The sequence below is a fragment of the Mustela putorius genome, unplaced genomic scaffold (assembly GCF_011764305.1).
Source record: "Mustela putorius furo isolate JIRA1106 unplaced genomic scaffold, ASM1176430v1.1 tig00003898_pilon_pilon_pilon, whole genome shotgun sequence".
Classification (NCBI taxonomy): Eukaryota; Metazoa; Chordata; class Mammalia; order Carnivora; family Mustelidae; genus Mustela; species Mustela putorius.
In genome coordinates this window covers 17,642,425-17,667,125 of record NW_025422047.1, presented here as the reverse complement: position 1 = coordinate 17,667,125, position 24,701 = coordinate 17,642,425, and the positions used below count along the sequence as shown (strand labels likewise).

Sequence of the window (24,701 nt, the reverse complement as noted above, 5' to 3'; positions counted from 1 at the left end):
TTTGAAATATTGCAAGAATTACCAAAATATAGAGAAACACAGCAGATGCTGCTGGAAAAATTATGTGAATGGACCTGCTTGGTGCTGCATTGCCACAAACCTTCAATTTGTAAAAAAACAAAACACGGTATCTGCAAAGTGCAATAAAATGAGGTATAGCTGTATGTTAAGGATAGCATTTCCCAAGTCTTTTTTTCTCATCCCTTAGCCACCTTTTTTCCCCTCACACTGGCGTGGGCAGAGAGCCAGATCAATTCCCGAAGCATTTGCCAAGCAAGAGTGATGTGGTGATGGTCACAAAACAGACGCGAGGGCTCGGGTTTCACTCACCAGATCCTGACGGTTCAGGAACAAACTGGGGTCTGAAGGGATCTGAACATTGGTGTAGAATTTCAGAGGTGATTCACTGAGCTGTGTCTGTGTTATAAAGTAGTAGAAATGCTAGTGATGTAGTCTAAAATAGAATAAATACAGACAAGAAGTTTAAGTGGGAACACCTAAGGAGAATCGGGCAAAGGTCCGTTTATAATGCTGTGCCTTTCTGAGTTGCCACAGCTGCTGGTGAGGCGCGCATCCGTGCAGGGCACCATCCCTCAGTGATGAGGGTGTACGTGTATATTGACTCCGTTGGCCTTTCGTGCAGCACTTGCTATAAGAAGCTGTATGCAGCTGAATAGTTTCATTCTCTGATACCTGCTAGATATCACGCATTGTCCTGCCTGCTTCATGGGATTCCATTCCCGAGTGCACCAGAGCACAGTGAGGCAAAGACACTCTGGCTCTTAGATTCTGCTGATGGCCTGGCCCCGGGCCTCTGCTTTCTCTTCCTTCTCATATTTTGTTCATGGAGGCAGGTTAACTAAACCAGGTTCATAGCAGTGCCTAACCCAGTAGTGTGGGGGCACATTGGCTTTGGAGCGTTACTTTTTGCCCCATTTCCTAGCCTTTTCTCCTCAAGCCAAGGTAGCTACAGGAACCTTCAGACTCTGGTCTCAGCATTATTGGAAGAGCCCTCTGGACCACCTTGAAAGATACCCCAGGTCCTCCCCCACTTCCCCAGTTTCCATGGAAATGCATAAGGAATGAGCTAGTTGTTGTTAATCCCGGTTGTACCAACAGTGATTTTTCTTTTATACTCTATACAACTTTAATGAAAAGTTCCCTGCATAGAATGTCTAGCAATGTTGTGTGCAGTAATAGCAATTAAATGAGGAATTCAAAGAAATGCTGTAATATCCCTGACCTCTCATATTCTGTCTCTACCTTGTAAACACTGTGAATGGCCAGGCGGAGGATGTGTGTGACTGTTCTGCTTTGGGGCTCAGGGATCCTCCCCTACCAGCGCCTCCCCGTCCTGTCATCAGGAGCTGTGGGGAAGCTCTCTGGCGGGGAAGGGCCCAGACGGGACCATCTGCTCACCACTGTAGTTCGGTGGAGCCCGTGCGCGCCAGGTGTCTGTCTCGGGTCAGCAGACACAGCCTCCCTCAGGTGTCCACTGGGCGTGGCTGAGGTTCCTCAGGCTGCTTGCTGCTCTCTGGGCTCTGCCTGGCAGCAGGGGGGACACTACAGCTCCCGAGGCTACGTGTGTGCCAGATCTGACTGGGTGGTTAGCATGAGGGGGCCTTCTGCCCCTTCAGCCTGTGCTCCCTTCACGCCTTGGAACTCAACTGCACTGAGTGATCACGGTGTGAGGTAACGGGTGTGGCATGGGGAGGACTGCAGAAATAGGTATTATCCTGGGCTGGGCATTTACAGGTTCCTTCTAGTAAAAGTAGTTTAAGTGGGCAGTAAACTAGCTCATTTTTTAAAGTTCAGTGTATTATTTGCTTCTTTGCAGAAAGAAGAAGAACGTTTGAGGGCTTCTATTCGTCGGGAATCTCAGCAGCGCCGAATGAGAGAGAAACAGCACCAGCGGGGGCTGAGTGCTAGTTACCTAGAACCTGATCGCTATGATGAGGAGGAGGAAGGCGAGGAGTCCATCAGCTTGGCTGCCATTAAAAACCGATATAAAGGGGGCATTCGAGGTGAGTGTGCAGAAGTTTAATTTCATAAATTTGGGGTTCAGGAATTTATCTTTGCATTTGGCCTACTCTGAATGCCATCACTGGATATTTTATTGATTTCTTTTTTTAGAGAGAGCTGGTGGTGGGAGGGGCAGGGGGAGAGAAAGAATCCTAAGCAAGCTCCACACCCAGCACAGAGCCTCACATGGGGGTTGATCTCACAACCCTGAGATCACAACCTGAACCGAAATCAATAGTTGGACACTTCACCAACTGAGCCACCCAGGCACCCCTGGATTTTTTATTTTTGAGAAACCGGTATTAATGAGTGATGTATTTCAAGGGCTACTGAACTAGATACTGCAGAATTCTTCGAGGTGAGCCTGGAAGAACTGCTGTCTCGTTCTTATTGGGGGGGACAGTTACTTTGAGAGGGTAAATTGGTAAGATGGTAAGTGTTGAGTTGGTAAGTGGACAGTTCTTGAACCAGGGTCATCGGACTCCTGAGGCATTGGTCTCAACCACAACACTGCATCCAGAGATTTCCCTGCAGCCTGCAGATGGAAGCTGGGGTAGAAGGCTTGTCCTAGTCCCTGACCTGACTCTCCCAGCTCTCAGTTCTGCTGCTCTTCAGTTGGATGACTTATGGAAAATTATACCTACTTCCTGTTCCTCAGGAAAAAAAAAAACACAACCTATTAATAATGATAGTACTTAAAAAGTGAGGTGATTTTGAGAATGTAGTGACATAATACATGTAAAGTACTTTGCCCGGTGCCTGGCACATACGAGTACTACATAAACGTAACCTAAAACCATTGTGACTCTTCTTACCAGTCCTCAGCTTCAGGCAAGTGTCTTCATATCTCTGCAGATCATGTTCCCCATCTGTAAAATGAAACTCCAGTCCTCCCTAGATTAACCTGATAGAGCTCTGGGAACCACTGTACAGCGTAAGGTAATACCGCGGGGGACCATGCCTCCTAGTTTGGTCCTTACTGAGTGACAGATTTTAAGAACACTCGAATTTCCCCTGTGCCATCTTATAAAACTCTTTTCTCCTTTTCTTGCAGTGACTGCATTTGTTCTCGGGAGCTATCACACCCTTCTTGCCTGCCTGTTAACTTATTTTGGCCCTACAGTACAGAGACAATTTTTTTGTTAGTGCTGATTTCCCACAGTAGAGATTAATTGTGGAAATAAACCACATAAAAACTGAATAAAAACAAAAAAATTGAGGATGCTTTTAGGTAGAGAGAGAGATAATATTCAGTTCTCCAGAGATTAAAAGCCTGACTGGTTCATTAATGTTCATTAAGTCCCAGGGAAGATTCCGGGTTCACTTGCCAATGGGTTGGTCTAAAGTCAGCTGTGCTTGATTCCATCCTAAGTTTCACCAGGGCTGGGACATCCGTGTAGACTGTTACTCATGTCCATCTCCTTTGGAAATGTCCATCTGGCAACAAATGGTCTTTACAGGACTGGGAAGCCACCGCTTGTTTTTTATCTTCAAAGCTTATTTTGGAATTAACAGTTATCCCCCATGAAAGAATGACTTGGGTGTCAGTAGCTTGTTCTGGAAGAGTTACTGGTGTTTGTGTTTCTAGTGACCTTGCACACAGCCTTTTTCATACTTAAAACTGGTCAGATGAACCATTCTTGTATTTTGAGAGGGTAAGTACTTCACTTCAGCATACTAATCTTACATTTATTTTTAAATCAGAAAATTTTTAGGGATTTGTTTCTTCTGGGAAAAGGTACAGAAGGAACTAAAGATAATCATCAGAAGAAAAATCCAGAAATGAACAGATCACCATCTTTGAAAGTTACTCACAAATAATTCCTTTGCTTTCAGAGGAACGAGCCAGAATCTATTCGTCAGACAGTGATGAGGGATCAGAAGAAGATAAGGCCCAAAGATTACTCAAAGCAAAGAAACTGACCAGTGATGAGGTAAAAACAAATGTATTCAATGCTAGGGGTTTACCCTGTGTCCTCGAGTCCACTCCCGCCCAGAGGCACAGACAGATGTCTGTCTGCTTTGCTGAAAGTCAGTGAAATAGAGGCAGTGACAGGAGCAGGAGCAGCCAGAGGAGGGTCTGACCCCTGTGCTCAGGCAGAGGTTGCAAGGCTGCTCAGAGGAGACCTCTTACTGGGTATGGAAGAAAGTGTTAGCTTGTAGGGCACACTGGCCCGGTGGGCATCCTAGGGGGATGGAAAGGCTTGTGGGGAAACATCGGGGGCCTGAGCTACCAAGGCTTGACTAGAAACTAGAAATCATTCAGTGGGGGTAGATCAGGGGGTTTATGTCTTCTCTCTTTCTTTTGTTTTTGTTTATTTGCAATATTTATTTTTTAATTATAGAAACAGTTCTTACGGTAGAAAAATCTTTTTTTTCTTTAGATAAAATAGTATTGGAGTAGTATTAAATTTTATCAAAATAATAAAAAATTATTTCAAAGTAATTTTAAAATATTTTAATTTATGTTTTTAATAGTATCCTTTCCAAATGATAAGAATACAGGTGCTGAGAAATTTTAAGTCTTTTTTTTGAGGTGTAGTTGACATGTAACATTAGTTTTAGATGTCCAGTATAATGATTGTGTTAATAATTGTATATATCGCATAATGATCACCACAGTAAATCTAGTTAACATTCATCAGACATAGTTACAAACTTTTTTTCTTGTGGTAGGAACTTTTAAGGTCCTTTTTTAGGCCTATGCTATTAGCAACTTTCAAATATTCAATAATGTATTTTTAACTATAGTCACCATGCTATTCCTTACATCCCCAGGACTTCTTTTAGTTGAGTCTTTTTAGATCTCTTTTTACCTTTGGTGTTCTTGAATTGTATTGTGACATCTCTTTGGTATTTCCTTTTATTTTTCTGTTTGGGATTTGTTTCTGAATGTGAATTCATCATTAGTTCTGAAAATTTCTCGGTTGTCAATTTTTCAGATACTCTGTACCATTTTTTCTGTCATTTCTTTATGGAACTGATTAAATGCCTGTGGTTCCTTCTCTGTTCTCTACAACTCTCAAACTGTCTTTCATATTTTCTTGTGTTTGTCTCTGCATTCTGTGGTATTTCTTTAGAGCCCTCTTTTGGTTCACTGGCCCTGTCTTCACCTGTGCCTCGTGTTGTTAATCTCTTTCATTGAATTTTTAGTTTTAGTTTTCATCTGTAGAAGTTTAGTTTCTTTCTCAAATTGGCCATTTACAAAATGCTTAGTTGTAGTTTCTTTTTCAAATTGGTCATTTTAAAAACTCTCCCCTAACTCATATTTCCAGTTTTTCCTTTTTAGGTCTTTAAAAACCTGTGTATATAGTCTTTTATGTCTGATAATTCCAGTGTCTGAAATCTTTACATGTGTGATTTTATTGCCCATTTACTGGCTCTATTTCCTGATGACTTATTTCTCTTGGTATCCTGGGATTAAGTGATTGATTTACTTAGCTGAGGTCAAAGGGGATTTTTGAGGTGTCTAGATTGATGCATTCCCATAAAGAAGATTTATATTTGCCTCTGCTAGGTACATTGAATATCAGCCACCTAGGATCACTTCATGTTATGTATGTATGTATGTATGTATTTAAGAGAGGGAGTGGGGAGTGCAGAGGAAGTGAGAGAATCTAAGGCAGGCTCCACACCCAGCACAGAGCTCAAGGCAGGTCTTGATCCCACAATCCAGAGATGATGACCTGGGATCACTTTAAAGTATACTTTAAATGAGGTCTTTTTAGATTATCTGGAATGAGGTCTTTTTAGATTACCTGGAAGTGAGAATTCTGACTTGAGGTTATGAATTTTCCTAGAACTGATTAATTTTTTCTGTTTTGTAATGATGACAGATATCCTGTGATCCAGCCAGTGACTTTAACTCTCATTCTGTGGAAGCAGCTTTCTCATATTACTTGGTTCTAGGTTATTTTTTTTTTCTCCAAAATCCTGTTCATTCTTCAAATAATTCAGTTACACACAAACTTGTGTATATGAGAAAATTGAGCACCCCAACTTTTTGTTTTAAATTGAAGTATACAGCTGACACACCATGTTCCATTAGTTTCAAGTATGGAACGTATTGATTCAGCAGCTCTCTACGTTACGCTTGGCTCATACAAACTTGTTCGTGGCCAATGACAGCTCACTAACCTGCCAAACATTTTTTTAAATTAAGTTTTGTTAGAAACCAGGCATGTTTATTCATTTATGTGTTATCTATGAATGTTTTTTGCTACAAGGGCAGAGTTGAATAGTTAAAACAAACTGTGTGTCTTACCAAAGGCTAAGACATTTATTATCTGGCCCTTTACCAAAAAAATCCACAGATCATTGCCTCAAAGAAGTGGGCCTGGGCTTATTTCTGGTTTGCCTTTATACTAAAGGTGTAGTCCTTTGGGGTCTGCTATTAAAGTGCTCCAACTGGCGTTTGCTTCTGTACTCAGCACCCATGGAGCATAAAAACCAAAGCTGATGTTCACAGTTTGGTAAAGGTCTTCAGGGAGAAAGCCTGCATTAGTGTTCTACTTATCTCTTGGTTTCATGAACTTGAGTTTTGGCCTGTAATTATGCCTTATTTTCTTGCCATCACATTGAGTTGTTTATATTTTCCCGTTCTTGTTAATTATTTTCAGTGGGAGGGAGGGATTGTTTTGTCATATTGAAGGGCATATAGATGTTGCATTTCTGTTACATGTGGTCTTAATGTATTTTGATCGTTTTGGTTTTCTGTGAACTATAAACTTCTGTGAGGCTCTTATGTGAAGCAGAGTACTATGTTGCATTATTGTTTGTTAGTCACAATATTTAATATTTCCCAGTCTTTGTTTGAAATGGCGTGCTGTGGAAGATAACTAGACAGAAATTGTCTTACTATTCTGCAACCTATTTGTTTTAAATTATATAGGAAGCATCTTAATGATGGGTTTATAGTGTGTGGCACTGTTGGCAAACGGGAAGCCTCATCTAAGCAGATGCTATTTTATTTCTTGGCAAGCGGAAACTGTGAATGAAAATTGAGATTTGCCATAGAACTTCTGTTTCTCTCTAGTATTCTCAGAAAAGAGATTTTTATTTACACAGAGAGAGAGGTCATAAGTACGCAGAGAGACAGGCAGAAGGGGAGGGGGAAGCAGGCTCCCTGGTAAGCAGAGAGTCCAATGCGGGCTTCGATCCCAGGACCCTGGGACTGTGACCTGAGCCGAAGGCAGAGGCTTAGCTGAGCCACCCAGGCGCCCTGGAAATAAGATTTTAAATGTGATCCATCATGTAGCCGCCTTCTAGGCTGGGAAAACCTATAACCTCCTGACTTACAAATGCCTCTTGTGGATGCCTCCTAGCTGTTTATACATTAAGCCCCATCCAGACAGCAGGAGCCTGGGTGAGATGCTGGGGAACTTGCAGAGTCTAAGTTCCCAGAGAACTACCATTATCAGCAGAGCTTTCTGTGATGGGGGGGGTGGAGGGTGGGAGGGCATGAGTCTGGATTATAGTCAACTGGATTATTGACTCTTGGCCACTTGTATAGTCTTGATCAAGACAGCTCACATTTCTATGTCTGTTCTTTGATCTCTTCAGTGGCATTTATGCTTGCTGCCTGCAGAGTTGTTGGATGATAATAAATAACAGGTACAAAAGTGGGTAGCACAGTGACATGTAGTATCTGAGCAGGAAATGCTTGTTTCTCTTCCCCAACAGGGTCTAAGTTACAAGAAAGGGAAAAAGTAGCTTTTTTATTCTCTCTTACTTTTGTAAGCAATAAATAACTTTAGAAAACCTAAATAAATTGAATGGTAGAAAAATGGGAAGAGGAGAAACTGGAAAAAGGAAAGACCCAAGTAGAAAGAAACATGAAGACAATGGAAAGGAAGGAATCATGGCCAGTCCTCAGCTTTCTTAGGTGGAGGAGGTGACCTGCTGAGGATTACTTAGAAGGTGGTGCCCAGTGGTCTGGTTCCTCTCCCAGTTCTCCCTCACCGATCCTGTGTTCCCCACCGTGGCAACCCTGCCTTTACCTGTTCGAGGTCCTTGTTCTCTGTTTATGGGACCATGGGTGACTTGGATCCAGCATAGCCCCAGGTTGCCCTCCAGGATAGGATTTCCCATGATTGAGATTCTGAATATATTTCCCTGGAACCCTTGGACATTCTTGGTGTTGGCCTCTCATACTTGAAGACACTTGTATTTATATATATTCTTAGGTATGTTTTGTGTTAAATAAACTCTGGCAACTGGCTTATTAGTATGAAAAAATTAGTCAATGAGTTTTAAAAACATTTACAGTTATTTACAATTAGTTTTAAATTGTTGGAAGACAATTCCTTCAAAACTGGGCTGCTGTTCCTGTGTCTATATAGACTTGCATTCCTGGCTATGTTAGTATACTTCAGTCTAACAGGAATATTTCTGTCATTTGTTGCACTTATACATGGCGCCGGGATTTACTCCACTTCAGTTCAGTAGAGTAGAATCCCACATTTTTACTTGCACAATATGAGGTTCCCTGAAGGATGGCATTCACTAAGTCTTACCTGCCTTTGCTGTGCTTTACTGTGCTTGCCTGTAGCTGCTGGGGAAATCAGTCCTTGCAGGATTTCCCAAGCAGAATTCTGGAGCGTCTTAGCCCCAATCGTGGATTAGGATTGGTGCCATCTGGATTTGTTTGGAGGGCCCTGACCATCTCCAGCCACTGGGCCCGGTCCCGCATCCTTTAGAACAGGCTCTACCACCTTATACTTTTTTATTTCAACTTTTTCTTTAAATTCCAGTTTATTAACATACATTGTAATATTAGTTTCAAGTCATTTAATGATGCAGCACTTCGATACAATGCCTGGTTCTCATCACAGCAAGCGTCCTCCTTCATCCGCATCACTGTGTCACCCAACCCCCTGCCCCCTGCCCTCTGGTCACCGTCAGTTTGTTGTCTGCAGTTAAGAGTCTGTGTCTCGGTTTCAGGCTCTACCACCTGTGAGAAGTACCATGTCAGTTCTTTAGTTCACTCAAACTAAACTCCTTAGAGAATTTTAGAGCTGAAGGATAAACTGAGGTTTAGGTAGGGAACAGTGCCTCAGGGGGCTTGCATGTAAAGTGTTTAAGACTTCTGGCTGAAAATTAGTGAAAAGACAAATGGTGGGACTGAATGTCCTCTTTGCCTGTGCTGATGTTGGGTTGGGAGAGAAGGGAAGCATCTGGGTTTGCTCCAGGCTAGGAGGTAGGAAGGAGCACTAGTCACACCCTGGGGTGAGATCCATCTTCCAGCACTGCTGTTTGGATAACTTGACTGTTGCCAGCTGGAAAGGAAGTGCAGGAGGACTTCTGACTCTCTTTTTGAGTTCATAACGTTCCCCTTTGAATTCTCCTTGGCACTTCAGGTCTGTGAGGATGTGTTTGGGATAATAAAGCAGGAAGCAAGTGTGGGATGGTATCTGCTCCTCAGAAGTCCAGCCATGGGGACCATCAGAAGAAGTAGATGCACCAGCCTGTGCATCCAGAAACTTTCTCTGGTTATAGCAGAGATGCCTGGCTTTCCCCAACTTCAGCCTTTGACTATTCACCCTGTTTAATTTTGACGAGGAAGACGGTTAAGGCAGTTCTGGAGTGTCATATTCTGTACCAGTTCATTTTAGTTACTATTGGATATTATTTAGATGTTGATATATTTGAAATCTTTCTGTAAAAATTGTTTTTAGATAACTTCCTGAATTGTTTCTATTAGAACATGGTACATGATTTTAACTAATACGAACTCGTGTAATAGGCCTTTAACTTCTTTAAATATTTTTATAAACTTTTATGATGTGAATTTTTAGTATATCCAAAATAGGAAATCTTTATTTTAAAAAATTAATGGTCTTTAAAATACTGAATTTTATTTTATTTTTTTAAAGATTTTATTAGAGTGTACAAGCAGGTGGGGGGGGGCAGAGGGAGAGGAGACTCTGCTGAGCAGGGAGCCCCAGGTGGGGTCTATCCCAGGACCCCAGGATCATGACCTGTGCTGAAGGCAGACTCTTAACCTACTGAGCCATCAGAGTGTGCCCCTAAAATAGTGAATTTTAGATAACAAAGAGGTGAAATGCTGAGGAAGCAGAGGAAAAGTTTAATCACCCAATCACAGTAAAAATATTCAATAGGATCAGTGGTTCTAACAGGCAGACTTCTTTGGAGAGCCTCAACTATTCCCAGGATAGACCTAGTTTCCAGTTTCCCTCTATGCTATTCTTCATGTACAAGGCCTCCCTTCCAAGAGATTGCTTATAATTTCTTGGGTCTTCCTTACGGTCCTGAAGTTGGGTTGTTTTGTAGTTAGTTTGTAATTAGCTCTGGATAGTTGTCATTTTTTAATGCTTCTAGTACTGGGAACTGGCCATGACCTTCGCCACTGGTTTTATTCATTTGGTAAATGTTCTTATTTTAAAAATTACTTTATTTTGTGTTTTCAGAGGATCATTCAGCTCAGAGTACTTTTGATAAATCTTCCTAGAAATATTTTCTATTGATTTTCAGATTTTTAAAAATTTTATTTGTTTAGGAAGGGGAACCTTCTGGAAAGAGAAAAGCAGAAGATGATGATAAAGCAAGTAAAAAGCATAAGAAGTATGTGATCAGTGATGAAGAGGAAGAAGATGATGATTGAAGCACAATGTGAAAACATTTTATGTATTTTTGTACAGTTTATTAAATATGATGTAAACATGAGTTATTTTGATTGAAATGAATTGATTTGCTTTTGTGTAATTTTAATTGTAATAAAAATTTTTTTAAAGCAAGTCTCTTTTCAGGAAATCTACTTTATCTAAAGCAAGTTGATTTTGTTTAAACTTCACAGGAAGTCTTAAGTTTTAGTGAATTCCTGCTGCTCTCCCCCTCCCCTACCCCCACAAAGTAGCCTCCTAGTCAGGGTCAGGTGAGGCAAGTGAGGCATTCCTCTGGAGTTCTGAGTTTAAGGGCCCAGAAAGAGCTTCTTGTGCTTGTTTGAGTTTGTTAGGGCTGCTATAACTCTGTACCACAAACTGGGTAGCTTAAAACCACAGAAATGTATTCTCTTACAGTTCTGGAGCCTAGAAATCCTAAATCAAAGTATTGGCAGGGTCACTCTCCCTCTGAAAGCTCTAGGGAAGAAGCCTGCCTTGCTGTGTGTTCGAGCTTCTGGGGCCTCCTGGCAGTCCTTGGCTTTTGGCAGCAGAACTCTGTTCTTTCCTTGGCCTTTACATGGCTTATTTCCCTTTGTTCTGTGTCTCTGTATGTCTTCAGGTCTTCCTCTCCTTATATAAGGACACCAAGCAGTGTGTTTAGGACCAACCCTATCCAGTAGACTTCTTAATTATATCTGGAAAGACCCTACTGCTAAGTAAAGTCACATTCTGAAGTTCTGGGTAGATATGAACCTTGTGTGGGAGGGTCTCTATTCAGCCCATTATAGTAATCAAGATAAATGATACCATGATATATGACGTTTAAAAAAATGGAACTAATGCAAAAATCCATAATGATTAAAATGTCAGAATTTTATGTAAACAGGACCTGATGGCTGAAATTAGGGTAAAACAAGTGAGGAGAATTGTGCAAGTACAGAGCTGGATGGATCCATGCTTTTCTTAAAAATTTGATAATGTATTCCTGGGTCTTTCACAAGAGGCTTTAAAAAACATTGTATTGGGGCTCCTCAGTGGCTCAGTCAGTTAAGCAGCCAACTCTGGATTTCAGCTCAGCTCATGATCACAGAGTGGTGAGATCGAGCCCTGTGGTCATGTGCTCAGCAGGGAGCCAGAGCCAGCTTGGAATTCTCTCCCTCTTCTTCTGACCCTCCCCCTGCTTGTGTGCACACTCACACTCTCTAAAATAAGCAAATGTATTTTTAAAATAAATAAAAAACATTGTATTGCAGTGTGGTCATCTAGGTCACTGAGATTTTGACATCCCTTGTATTTTTCACTCAAGGTAAGTGTCTCACTTTTGCATCTCAGTCCTGGCCCTACTTTCTCACAGCATAATGGCTGGGATCCAAAACTGAGCATCCTAAGAGAGGGAGCCAGGTAAAAGCTATATTACCTATCACATCCAAATCCAACACCTATTGATTAAAGTGAGTCACTCATATGTACCTATATTCAAAGGGAAGGAAATTTGACTCCTCTTGACGGTTGGAATGGCAAAGAATTTTCAGGTATGTATTATTTTTTAAAATCTTTTTAAAGGGTTTATTTATTTTGGGGGGTGGGGTCATGTGCTCACAAGTTAGGGGAGGGGCTGAGGGAGAGAGACTCAAGCAGCCACGTGGAGGCTGACTCAGGTCTTGATCTCATGACCCTGAGATCATGACTTGATGAAACTGACTGAGCCAACCAGGCGCCTGTGCAGGTATGTTTTAAATTTACCACACACATATTTGTCTTTTCTGTGATTTTCTTCTACATAGACTAATGAACAGAGTCTACCCAACTTCCTTTCTAGTGCTGTTGGTACAGTCTGGGAGTGCTGGTTGTGGGAGGCTTACCTGAAACCTGACTATGGAGAAAGAAAAATGACATCCAAAAAGAAGGTCCCAAATCACCAAGGTGCCACTTTTTTTTTTTTTCCTCGTGTGCCACTTGCCTAACACCAAAACCTTCAGTCTCTTGCTATTTCTTGGTTTAACAAATTATTAAAACTATGCCTGGCTTTTAAGAGCCTTCATTCTGTCTGTCCTTTTTAAGGCAATATACTTTGTTTTTGTTTTTTTAACTAGTAGAAACATGTATTCGTTATTAAGCTCTTGTCTTTTCATCTCCAAACCCACCCTTTTTTTTTTTTACCAAGCTTGGTGGTGCTGGGGCCAAGATTCTGCAGGCACATCTCATCTTTGCCAGCTGCCCCCTGTTAGGGGGCGCTGGAGAGAGACTGGAAGACTGAATAACAAAGAAGAGATTGCTCCTTCCTGTTTATTTATGGAACTTTCTGGAAGCTTCCTGTCAACTTGCAGTTTTTCTAAGAGGGCCCACAAACACCTTCACCTCAGCAGAGGCAGTACCTTCCCACAGCAGCTCATCCAGTTTGCAGCTTTACCAGCACTTGGAGAGCCAGCTTCATTGTATCTCCCCGCGCTGCCCCGCCCGAGGCATCAGTGCCACTGGACACTTCTTCAGGTATGAGTTAAACATTAAACTTTTTAATGTTTAATAAGTCCACCTCTTCCTTCGTTCCCTCATTTCTAGAGGTGGAAACCTAAGTAAAAAACAATTTTTTTAAAAAAATTTAATTCTATCTGTATAGACTGCTGGTGTGTTTTCTGTTCCCAACTTGGACCTGACTGGGTAGTCCAGGAGAGAAATCCTCAAAGATGTGATTTGTAGATGAGTTTGAATGCAGGTCTGAGCTCCTCGCCAATGAAAGGGGATGCTGGTAACGCATGGTTGGTGGCACTGCATCCGATCACCCCTCTGGTTGAGGGCTCAAGTGGCTGTTAGGTGTAGTGACTATACTGCGGACTGTGGTGAGGGTGGGTACTTCGGAATGTCCTGGAGCACTTATGGAAGAATATTACAAGCTTAGGTCTTTAAACATTCAGCTCAGGTCAGGGCCAGAGAACCAGTGAGCTTTCCTCACAGCCTTAAACAATCTCCTGTCTCTGAGGCAGAGGGCTGAGGTAGCTGAATATTAAACATTCACTTGTGCGGTTGCAGAATTGCAACATTAGTTGAATTCATAGCCTCTTGAAGTCTCTCATGTGAAACGACATTGCTAGAGAAAGAAGCTAAGGGTGGGATGTCTCTTTGGACTCAGATGAAACAGGAAAACTCCATTTGCTAGTCACTCTATGCCTCTGAGAAGCAGTTTGCTTCCCTGTGTCTGAGGAGCCTGGGCTTTCCTTGCTTGAAAACATGGTAATAATGTTAGCTGTGGCAGTTTCCATTCTCCTCAAGACTCAGCCAACTGCATGCTGTCTGCCCCACTTGCTACCAGTCAGCCCATCACTAGGATCTCCTCCTACCCTGACAAAGCACGAACTCCTAGCTGAAGAAGAAATGCTTATATGCCAGAAGAACTACAAGGCTTTGCTGATAAAGGGAAAAGCCTAGGGAATACTGTGGGACTATGTTCTAGGAATGTGAAATGAAGGACAGACTATAACAATAGCTTGGGCCAAATGGACTGGTTTGGGGCACTTACATATTCAGGATCTGGTGTGTTAACACATACAGCAGGAGGTGGTCCAGAGCTAGTTAGCTGCAACCTACTGGTGGCCTACTTGTAATGAAGCTTCCCTGGCATTATGTGGAGGGAATCCAAAGGCTTAGGGAGATAAGAGTGTTGGATTAAACCTATCTTGTGTGACCTGCATACCACCCCTCACCTTCTCCAGCTACTCAGCTTTTACCCTGGGAGGGCCAGATGAAAACAACATCTAATATTCCATAATTTCTGAGGGTCATGACTGGTTTAGCAGGGTAGCTGTGGCTCATGGTCTTTGATGAAGCTCCAGGCAAGCTGTTGGCTGAGAATCCTTTATCTACAGGCTTGCCTGGGACAGACGATCTGTTTCTAAGATGGCTCACTCGTGCTCTTTGCAGGCGGCCTCAGTTAGTTGCCCCATGAGCCTCTCCTTAGCAGTTTGAGTGTCCTCATGTCATGGCAGCTGCCTTCTCCAGAGCAGTGAGCTGAGGAGAGAAAGGAGGTGGAAAAGCCACAATATCTTGGCTTCGCCTTAAAAGTGAGGTTGTATTCTATTGGTCACATAGACCAACTGTGACACATGTTGGAGGAGACTGCAAGGGCAGGACTATCAGGCAGGAACCACTGGGAACTGTGTTGAAAGCTGGCTATCACAGCAGCTTTGCCTTCCACCAGCCAAACTGGCCACCTTCCTTCTCCATAGATACTTGTCAGGCTTCTGGGGGCTAGGCTCAGGGAGCAAATTCAAGGTTGGCTTTGTGGAGATTTGGTTTCTGAATCTTGGGGCAGTGTTGAAGTGAGGGGCTAAAAACCATATGAAGCACCTCAGAGAAATTAATACTTTGTGTTTTTCTCCTGGCATTGAAGGTCACAGTTGGACCATGGATCTGTTTGGAGACATAGATGACATTTCTTCAGAGAGCGATGGGGACAGTGAACAATCTATTCCAGGGCAGCCTGCTGTGAGTATAATCATTAACCTCAACAGGTCCCATGGCTCGAAGTAAAAAGAAAGCTTCAAAAGCTGAAATGTCTGGTTTCTATAGAGAGAGGATATTGATAATTGAGTAGTGGTCTGAAACACCTGAGGAATGGGTGACTTTCTCAGTTATGTTGAGAATTGTGGATATTTGCAGGTACAGAAAGAACTGCTCAGAATGAGGTTGATGCCAAACTTTGGGGCTAAACTGTGAAGACTCGTAATTTGAAAACCTTTAAGTTTTTCTTTTCATTTATTTATTTTTAAAGATTTTATTTATTTATTTGAGAGAGATAGGTAGAGATAGTGAGAGAGAGCATGAGCAGGGAGGAAAGGAAGAAGCAGACTCCCTGCTGAGCAGGGAGCCTGATGGGGGCTCAATCCCAGGACCCTGAGATCATGACCTGAGCTGAAGGCAGACGCTTAACGACTGAGCCACCAAGGGTGCCCCTTGATTTAAGTTTTCCTTTTCTTTTCTATCTTTGTTTCTTTCTTTCTTTTTTTTTTTTTTTAAGATTTTTAAGATTTTATTTATTTATCAGAGATCTAGAGGGAGAGAGAGAGAAAACAAGCAGGGGGAGGGGCAAGCAGAAGGAGAAGCAGGCTCCCTGCTAAGCAAGGATCCTGGGATCAGGACCTGAGCCTCAGGAAGACGCTTAACCAAATGAGCCACCCAGGCGTCTCTGATATAAGTTTTTCCTAACACAAATCTGTGCCAGAAAGCGTGTGCTATTTAACTTTCTTCTCTGATTTATAAAAGTTACTTCATACTGGGGGATTGTACGTCTTCACAGTTCTGTCATTTACTGTCTTATGCAAACCAGATATGTCGACAAAATTGGTATTTTTTCTAGTAATGCCGGCTAAAAGATCTTGTTTCCCATGGTGATATTTTTGGGGGAGAGGATGAAATTTTAGGGAGAGGCCTAGAGGGGTTGCTAACTCTTTTGTTTCTGAAGTGGTATCTGAATTTATTTTCAGTCACATCTGTATCTCCCAGTACTCTAGAAGAGCTAGAGCATTTTCAGTTTCACTTCAAGCTCTCACATCCTGATTCCTCTCTTAGGATGAACGTGGAGTGCCTCAGGACCAACAGGAGGAAGAGCGGATTTCTGAAACCAGAATAGAAGTAGAAATCCCCAGTATCAACTCTGATTTAGGAAATGAATTGTACTTTGTTAAACTACCTAAATTTCTCAGCATAGAACCCAAGTAAGAGGACTGATTAAAGTTTTTTTTTTTTTTTCAAGATATTAATTTAAAATATGTGAGATGTAAATGTTTTTTCTTATCATAAGTTGGGTAATTATAAAGATGGGAGATTCCTCATATACCTCTGGAAAAGTAAATTTAGGATGTGCTGTGGTAAAAAATGATGAGTTACTGCTGTGATATTTTATTTTATTTTTAAAGGTTTTATTTTATTAAGATTTTATTTATTTATTTGTCAGAGAGTAGGTGAGCACAAGCAGGGGGAGCAGCAGGCAGAGGGAGAAGCAGGCTTCCTGCTGAGCAGGGACCCTGACAAAGGTCTCCATCCCAGGACTCTGGGAGCATGACCTGAGCCGAAGGCAGATGCTTAACCGACTGAGCCACCCAGGTGTCCCTAAAGATTTTATTTATTAGAGAGTGCACCAGAGAGGGGAGGGTCAGAGGGAGAAGCAGACTCCCTGATGAGTGGGGAGCCTGATTTGGTGCTTAATCCTGGGACTCCGGGATTACTACCTGAGCTGAAAGCAGATGCCTGACCAACTGACTCAGACACCCAGGTGTCCCTCAATGTGAGAATTCTAATGTGAATGAGTCTTCTAGCATTTGTCACTTACAAATAAACCGGCATGATAGCTGACAAAGGTGTTTTTCACTAGTGTAAAGCTGAAAAATCAGAAAATGAGATGGAGAAAGTTTGCTAGAGAAATCATAAATGTTCAGTGCAAAAGCCACTATGGCTAGAAGAGACAATGATTCTGGACAACAAAATAGTATTGATGGGTATTTTTTGTGAAGGTTCATGTGTATAAGCTCTTGAGTAATTAGCAGGATACTTTTCTTTAAAAAAAAAAAAGTAGAAAGATAAGACCATGTCTTATTTATATTTTAGAAGACCTATTTCCTCAAATAAGGCTTGGAATTGTTAGTCACACTTGGATTTTATTTCCGATATTTTAAAATCCGATTTCAAGAAAGTACACTAATTTGCATACTTTCTTAAAATATTACATGAAGTTGTTTGTCTCTGTGACTTTTAACATATTGGTGCATGTTGTAAAGATGATTATTTTATAAGCATTAATAATATTCATTACAAAAATGGCTAATATGAGATTAAAAAATGGTTTTTAGACCTTTCGATCCTCAGTATTACGAAGATGAATTTGAAGGTGAGAAAGTGCTTGACGAGGAAGATAGAACCAGGTTAAGATTAAAGGTACTATTCTATACTTGATTCTTTTTTTTTTCTTTCCAAGTTTTTTGTTAAGTAAAACAGATAATTATTTGAGACGAGATTATGAAATGATCTTTTATCTTTACTCTTTAGAACAAGGACTGAAATGTCTTTTGAGAATATTTTTAGGGGAGAAGTTACATACCCTTTTTAAAAAATCCCTGTAATTCTCACTTTTCTAACCTTTTCCTCCCAATTATAATTTTTCAATGGAAGTAATGATAAAGATTCTTGAAAATTGTTAGCTACTTCCTTTAGGATAAATATTTTTAGGTATATGAACTGCCTCTGCATTTTATCGTGGGTAGGTCCTTGCAGCTTCCTCAGTAGCATTCTCTCAGGCTCTCTATGGGATTCCGACTACGCACAAAGAGAGGCCTTGTCTGCAGGCGGTTCCTCTCAAGAAGACCTGGGATGGCAGGACACTGTGGTGTTCTCACAGGGCTCTTGTCTTCTTGCTTCGGGTGGAGATGAGCTTCTGTGGGGGCAGAACCAATTTTTGTGCTACCTTTGTGATTTGGAGTTGCCTCCTATATGGGTAGGACACCTTTGAACTAAAAAACAGGGCAAAGTAGAAGTCTCAAGTTGAAATTGTTGATTTCTTAACTTTATATTCTTTTATCTTTTAATTTTTCATTTAATGCCCAGGACTTCCCTGTCTTACTAGGTTAGGCTTACTGGTCCCTCTTTCGTCGGGTTCACAGCCCTTCAGGTGTACTTGCGATTGGCACAGGTCCCCATTTTAACTGTCTATCCCATGTGGACCCAAAGCCTCACCCTCTCTTCTTTGGAGCTCCTGGTGTGTGGTAATCCCTCCGTCCTGCGTTATACTTGGATTCTGCTTCCACTGCCATGAGCTTGCAAAAGATTTAAACAAAATAGTTTAACCAGTATCTCTCGGTGTTTGTAGGGGGAGGGTTTCAGCATTGCCTAACGCACTAGTTCTCCTGTGAGCTTCCTTTAGCACTACATACCAACTCTTGGCACATGATTGTAAGTCACTGGAGGGAAAAAGAACACGCAATTGTTACATTGGTTTTCTAATGCTTTTGTGTTTTTGAACCAGGTAGAAAATACGATAAGATGGAGGAAACGCCGGGACGAGGAAGGAAATGAAATTAAGGAGAGCAACGCTCGGGTGGTCAAGTGGTCAGATGGGAGGTGAGCCCATGATGCCCGGAGGGCCCTGGAAGACCCAGAGGAATGCCTGGGAAGAACGGGGTTCTCTGTGCAGGACCTTACTTTGGGGCCATCTTCCATTAAAGAATTAAACAAATCTAGGCCTTGGAGATGACACCTTAGAAGTGGGCCCAGGATGTGATCAGATTCATGGTAGCAGCCTCCTGGGGGGAAAGCCTAATGCTAGCTCGCTTGCAGGAGCTGCTATTGGGCAGTACACACTGGTATTTTGGGACCAAAGTGTTTCTGTCTTACGAAGTGGTACAGATTGGGAAAATGACAAAACAATTATATTTCAAGTTGAAGGATGAATTTTACCACCTTTGGCTTTAAAAGGGAATATGTTATTTACAGCACCTCTGTTTTTCTCATGAATTCAGGACACGGTTTCATAGCATTTTCAGTAAAGCCTATAGGGGAGAATGGAAACTGTGGGCTTTGTCGAATGTCCACCCCAGTACTGAACAGTTTTTTGTTTGCAGCCTCTCCCTGCATCTAGGCAGTGAAGTGTTTGATGTCTACAAAGCCCCAATGCAGGGCAACCACAACCACCTGTTCGTTCGAGAAGACACTGGTCTACAGGGACAAGCTGTGTTTAAATCCAAGCTCACCTTTAGGTAACTGTTCATGCTGACCAGTTGTTACTGGTAGTTAACGAGCAGCAAGGCGGAGAGTCGTGCAGAAAGCCTGGCTCAGCTCTGACAGACATGATTTCAAGGTGCAGCTCACCAGGCGCGTGGTTTGGTTCACCTCTACCACAGATCGCTGTTTCTCAGAGAGTCAGTCCACGCTGTCAAAACCAACCCAAGACCCCCGTATAAACCAAAAGACCAGTGAATGAATTCACGGTGGTCAGTGCACCTGATAGGAGGCCTAGGAGACTGGTCTTCAGTGCTCGGCTGGCCCATGTCCTTTGCCTTCCATGGAATTTAGCTGGGAGGCTGGCCAAGCATAAGCCTGTTGTTGATGTGTGCACACGGTAGAGAAAAGGGCGAGATGACCACAGGGGCTGCGGCTCGACCCCAAGCCGACGGGTGCTCCATATCTAGCCTTTTCACTGGATGCTATTGGCTCTGCTCCTGCACACGCCTTCCCCTAAGGTCCCCGCGCTGTTGTCTTTCAGCGGCTGTCCTCCAAGTGGGGCATTTAGCCGACTAACAGTGTGCACAAGGTTTCTTTTTGAGGTCATGGAAATGTTCTAAAATCAGATTGTAGGGGTGCCTGGGTGGCTCAGTCGGTTAAGTGTCTGCCTTTGGCTCAGGTCATGATGTCCATGTTCTGGGATCGAGTCCCTTGTGGGACTCCCTGCTCAGCAGGGAGCCTTCTTCCTCTCCTTCTGTTCTTCCCACCCTAACTTGTGTTCTCCCTCTCTCTCTCAAATAAATAAATAAAACCTTTATAAATAAATAAATCAGATTGTAATAATGGTCACACAACTTTATAATTTTTTTAAAGAAATTTATGTATTTGAGAGAGAGCGCACAAGCAGGGGGAGTGGCAGGCAGAGGAAGAGGGAGAAGCAGGCTCCTCACTGAGCGTGGAGCCCAATGTGGGGCTCGACCCCAGGATGCTGGGATCGATGAGTTGAGCCTACGGTAGAAGCTTAACTGACTGAACCACCCAAGTGCCCCTCACTCTAATTTTTAGTTTCCTTATCTATAAAATGAAGATAATATTGACTTCACAGGGATGAGTGTCAGTTAAGTCAAATAATACATACGATGTCATGCGGTGCAGAGACCTGGTGTAATAAATGCTGTTCAAATCCAGCCTCTTCCCGAGCTTTCTCGAATGGAGGTGTAAGAGACAAAGGATTCTATGGCTTGCTTTTTTCCATTGTGCTCGGTGTTTCACATTCCATACAGCCAATCTCCCTCCCGTCTCAGGGACGCTCTCCTAAGGATCTCCCTTTCTTCTTTCTGATATGATGTACTGCTTTCTGCACTGGGGACTCCCGGTCCAGTGCTGTCCTGAGGCTCCTTGCTTTGACCTTCCTTCTAATCATATTCAGATGGAGGGATGCCTGTTTCATTCTTGAATCACTTCTGGCCTCTGCACCACCCTTATGGAACTGAGATTTCCTGTCCCTTCTTTTCTCTCTGAATGTCCTCCGGGGGTGGGGGGTGGGGGGGTGGGGTTGTTTCTTTGGAAAAGCCTTTGACCTTACCTCCTGCTCTCCTCCTTCCTCTACTTGCACTTCGCCCCATGGGCATTCGCTGGAGATGGGACAGAGGGAGGAAGCAGAGAGTGAGGAGGCTCAGAGTGCCAGGACCCGTGGCCTGGCCTCCCCCTCCGCTGAAGGGGTAGTGGTCACTGTTCATGGCTGTTGGTGCGTTGATAGAACCGCCTCTGACTGTTCTTAGTCTACAGGGAGGCATTCTTGTCTCCCAGCAGACCTCACTCTACAGACTGTGCCACACACAGGAAGATGACCCTGCCGCTTGAGAAGAGATGCTCAAAGACCCAGAGGATTAGACTCTTACCGATGGCTGGCCGTGACCCTGAATGCCAGCGCACAGAGATGATTAAAGTACGTCGGTTAAGCTTTATCCTGGGATTTTTTGGGTATTAAAAGCTGTACTTTCCAGAATATTAATTCACAATTTTGTGTGGCCACAACCATCTTATCTTGCTCCTATCAGGGAGCCAGCTTCAACCCAAGTGTGGCATGTCAGTGGCCACTGGTAAGATACAGCAAGCCAGACACTCGTGTTCTCTGTTCAGTTTATGAGATTTCAGGGGAAATCTGATAATTAAAAAAATGTAACCTTTGACAGCTATCATAAAACTTTGTTAGCCAGATAGCTAGGAAGGTCGAAAAGATGTTCCTGACTCTCTCAACACCAGCTCTGCCTTGTGAACACCAGTGTGTGGACGGCCAGGCGGAGGACGCGTGTGACTGTTCTGCTTTGGGGCTCAGGGATCCTCCCCTACCAGCGCCTCCCCGTCCTGTCATCAGGAGCTGTGGGGAAGCTCTCTGGCGGGGAAGGGCCCAGACGGGACCATCTGCTCACCACTGTAGTTCGGTGGAGCCCGTGCGCGCCGGGTGTCTGTCTCGGGTCAGCAGACACAGCCTCCCTCAGGTGTCCACTGGGCGTGGCTGAGGTTCCTCAGGCTGCTTGCTGCTCTCTGGGCTCTGCCTGGCAGCAGGGGGGACACTACAGCTCCCGAGGCTACGTGTGTGCCAGATCTGACTGGGTGGTTAGCATGAGGGGGCCTTCTGCCCCTTCAGCCTGTGCTCCCTTCACGCCTTGGAACTCAACTGCACTGAGTGATCACGGTGTGAGGTAACGGGTGTGGCATGGAGAGAACTGTTTTCTGAAGACAAGAAATGTAGTAAATCTAAGTTCAAGTGGGCAGAAAGGTAGTTCATTTTTTCAGTTAAAAAGGTTTGCTTCTTTACAGAAAGAAGAACGATTGAGGGCTTCTACTCACGAGACAATCCATCTGTGGGAGAAGCAGAACCAGCGGGGGCTGAGTGTCCCCTGCCAGGACCCCAGCAGTGCCTGTGAGGAGGAGGAAGACGCTGAAGCCATTAAAAACCATTACCAACGGGAGCTCCAAGGTGAGCTGGGCATGGAGGTAACATGTCTTCTGAGGGTTGCAGGGGCTGGTGGGCTTTTACTCCCTGCCCCGCTGTGATTTAGTGAGGATAACAGTACAGAGGACTTGTATTTTTACTGTTTTTCTTAGGGCCATTTTCCCACAGAAAAGCTTAGCTAGGAAAATAAACAAAATCAATTAAATAATTTATGTCTTTGTGGAGGAAAACATGTAATGAGCAGTTTGCCTTCTTGTGTAATTGATGCAGTATTTAAATGTTGTAGTTTTTTGTTTTGTTTTGTTTAAAGATTTTATTTATTTATTTGACAGACAGAGATCACAAGTAGACAGAGAGGCAGGCAGAGATGGGGGAAGCAGGCTCCCCGCTGAGCAGAGAGCCTGATGCGGGACTCGATCCCAGGACCCTGGGATCATGACCTGATGGCTTTAGCCCACTGAGCCACCCAAGCGCCCTAAACTTTGTGGTTTTTAATATGTGCATAAAAGCTGTTGGGTGTTTAATAAAAGTGATGACTCTCTCTCAGAACAAAAACTCTCAAATTGAAGTCATTTAAGCATGTCTGAAAGTTATATATCCCTTCTCATCAAAATTTTAAGAATGTTGGGGGCTCATTCCATTAAGTGTCCGCCTTCAGCTCAGGTTATGATCCCAGGGTCCTTGGATCGAGGCCCTTGTTGGGCTTTCTGCCAGGTGGGCAGCCGGCTTCTCCCTCTCCCCACTCATGCTTTCTTCTATCTCTGAAATAAATAAAATTGTAAAACACAACAACAAAAAAACAAAAAGAAGAAAACTACAGAAAACTACAGGCTTTAATATACTGAATTTTATTATTTTTATTTATTTATTTAAAATATTTTATTTATTTTATTTGACAGACAGAGATCACAAGTAGGCAGAGAGGCAGGCAGAGAGAGAGGGGAGGAAGCAGGCTCCCTGCTGAGCAGAGAGCCCGATGCAGGGCTCGATCCCAGGACCCTGAGATTATGACCTGAGCTGAAGGCAGAGGCTTTAACCCACTGAGCCACCCAGGCGCCCCAATATACTGAATTTTAGATAGAAGAAGTGAAATACTGAGGAAGCAGGGGAACATATTTCAAGTAATATGATTGGAATGTCAGCCAGTGTAGAGTGAGGAGGAAGTGTCCCTCCTGCCCTGATCGTTGCCCAGGAGAAGCCCTGATTTGTGAGGCCCAGTCGGCTCGTGTCGTGGACATGGGTTGCTGCTTTGGGGTGGACTTCTAATGTGAAGGGCTGGCTCCCCCATCAGCTCAGAACCGCTTTATTTTTTAATTTTAATTTTTTAAAAAAAGATTTTATTTATTCATGAGAGATTGGCAGAGGGAGAAGCAGGCTTCCGGCTGAGCAGGGAGTCCAATGCAGGGCTCGATCCCAGGACCCTGGGATCATGACCTGAGCCAGAGGCAGACGCTTAATGACTGAGCCACCCAGAAGCCCCAACTGAGTTGCAAATATTGAACCTCCACTTGGTCAGTTGGTGAATTAATTTTTAAAAATACATTTTTGGATTTAGTTTGCTAGTATTTTATTGAGGATAGCTCAAACAATGGTAGACAGAATTCCTAGAAACATTCGATATTGAATTTTACATCTTCCCTTTTGTATCTGTTCAGGAGATGAGGCCTCCGGAAAGAGGAAAGTGGGGGGTGAAGAGGAAGAAAATGACTAAAGTATAAAACGTGCCTTCATGTATACATTGTACTGACCTTTGAGGAATACAGGTTTGAACTGCGCGGGTCCACTTACAGCTTTTTTTTTTTTTTTTTTAATATAAATATGGTACGGTGCTGTAATGAATTTTCTCTTCCTTTTGGTTTTCTTCATAAATTTTTTCTAGCTTGTTTTATTATAAGAATATATAATACATTTAACAAGCAAAATATGTATCAACTGTGTTATCAGTAAGGCTTCTGGTCAGCAGTAAACGATTAGCAGTTAAGTTTCTGGGGAGGTAAAAGTTATTCTCGGCTTTTCGACTGTGCAGAGTTGGCACTCCTAAACCCATTATTCAGCAGACAACTGTATATTGTTTCCAACAGTTTGTTTTAAAGCAATCATGACATGACTTGTTTTGGTTGAAATGATGAATTGAATCGCTTTTGCATAATCCTACTTGTGAATAAAAAATGTTCAGAAGCAAGTCTGTGACTTCAGAAAATCCATTTTTCCCTAACTGTTCTGGGTCTTGGGTTTTTGTGCATTTGGCTGCTCTGCCCCACCTCATCCTCCCTGCTGGATCCCAAGGTGGGCTTTGGAAGTTCAAGTCAGGTATCGCCTCTTCAGGATGTCCTCCTGTCCTGCTTAGCTGGGTCTGCGGCCCATCTGTGGATTGTCGTTTATTTCCATAGGTATGG

The 24,701-nt window shown here is 43.0% G+C and overlaps 2 protein-coding genes across 3 annotated transcripts in view; both read left to right on the top strand.

Annotated features, from left to right (window-relative positions):
- The window catches only part of LEO1 (LEO1 homolog, Paf1/RNA polymerase II complex component), a 44,351-nt gene extending 33,573 nt beyond the window's left edge, over positions 1-10,778 (top strand). The window contains exons 10-12 of the mRNA XM_004755416.3: positions 1,838-2,024; positions 3,859-3,956; positions 10,541-10,778. Of these exons, the coding sequence (XP_004755473.1) occupies positions 1,838-2,024; positions 3,859-3,956; positions 10,541-10,645 (390 nt within the window). The 3' untranslated portion in view covers positions 10,646-10,778. The remainder of the gene's footprint in view (positions 1-1,837; positions 2,025-3,858; positions 3,957-10,540) is intronic.
- Positions 10,779-11,833: 1,055 nt separating this feature from the next.
- Positions 11,834-24,487, top strand: LOC101682787 (RNA polymerase-associated protein LEO1). Of its 2 annotated transcripts, none has more exons than XM_004755418.3 (10): positions 11,834-12,566; positions 12,808-13,133; positions 15,028-15,122; positions 16,206-16,351; positions 17,483-17,567; positions 18,652-18,746; positions 19,247-19,381; positions 21,156-21,294; positions 22,170-22,329; positions 23,961-24,487. In XM_004755418.3, the coding sequence occupies exons 3-10, from the start codon at positions 15,042-15,044 to the stop codon at positions 24,014-24,016; spliced, it is 897 nt and encodes a 298-aa protein (XP_004755475.1). In that variant the 5' UTR covers positions 11,834-12,566; positions 12,808-13,133; positions 15,028-15,041; the 3' UTR covers positions 24,017-24,487. The 2 variants fall into 2 exon arrangements, with proteins under 2 accessions (XP_004755475.1, XP_044923886.1); XM_045067951.1 differs by having other exon boundaries at positions 11,835-12,566; positions 21,159-21,294.
- The last annotated feature ends 214 nt before the right edge of the window (positions 24,488-24,701 follow it).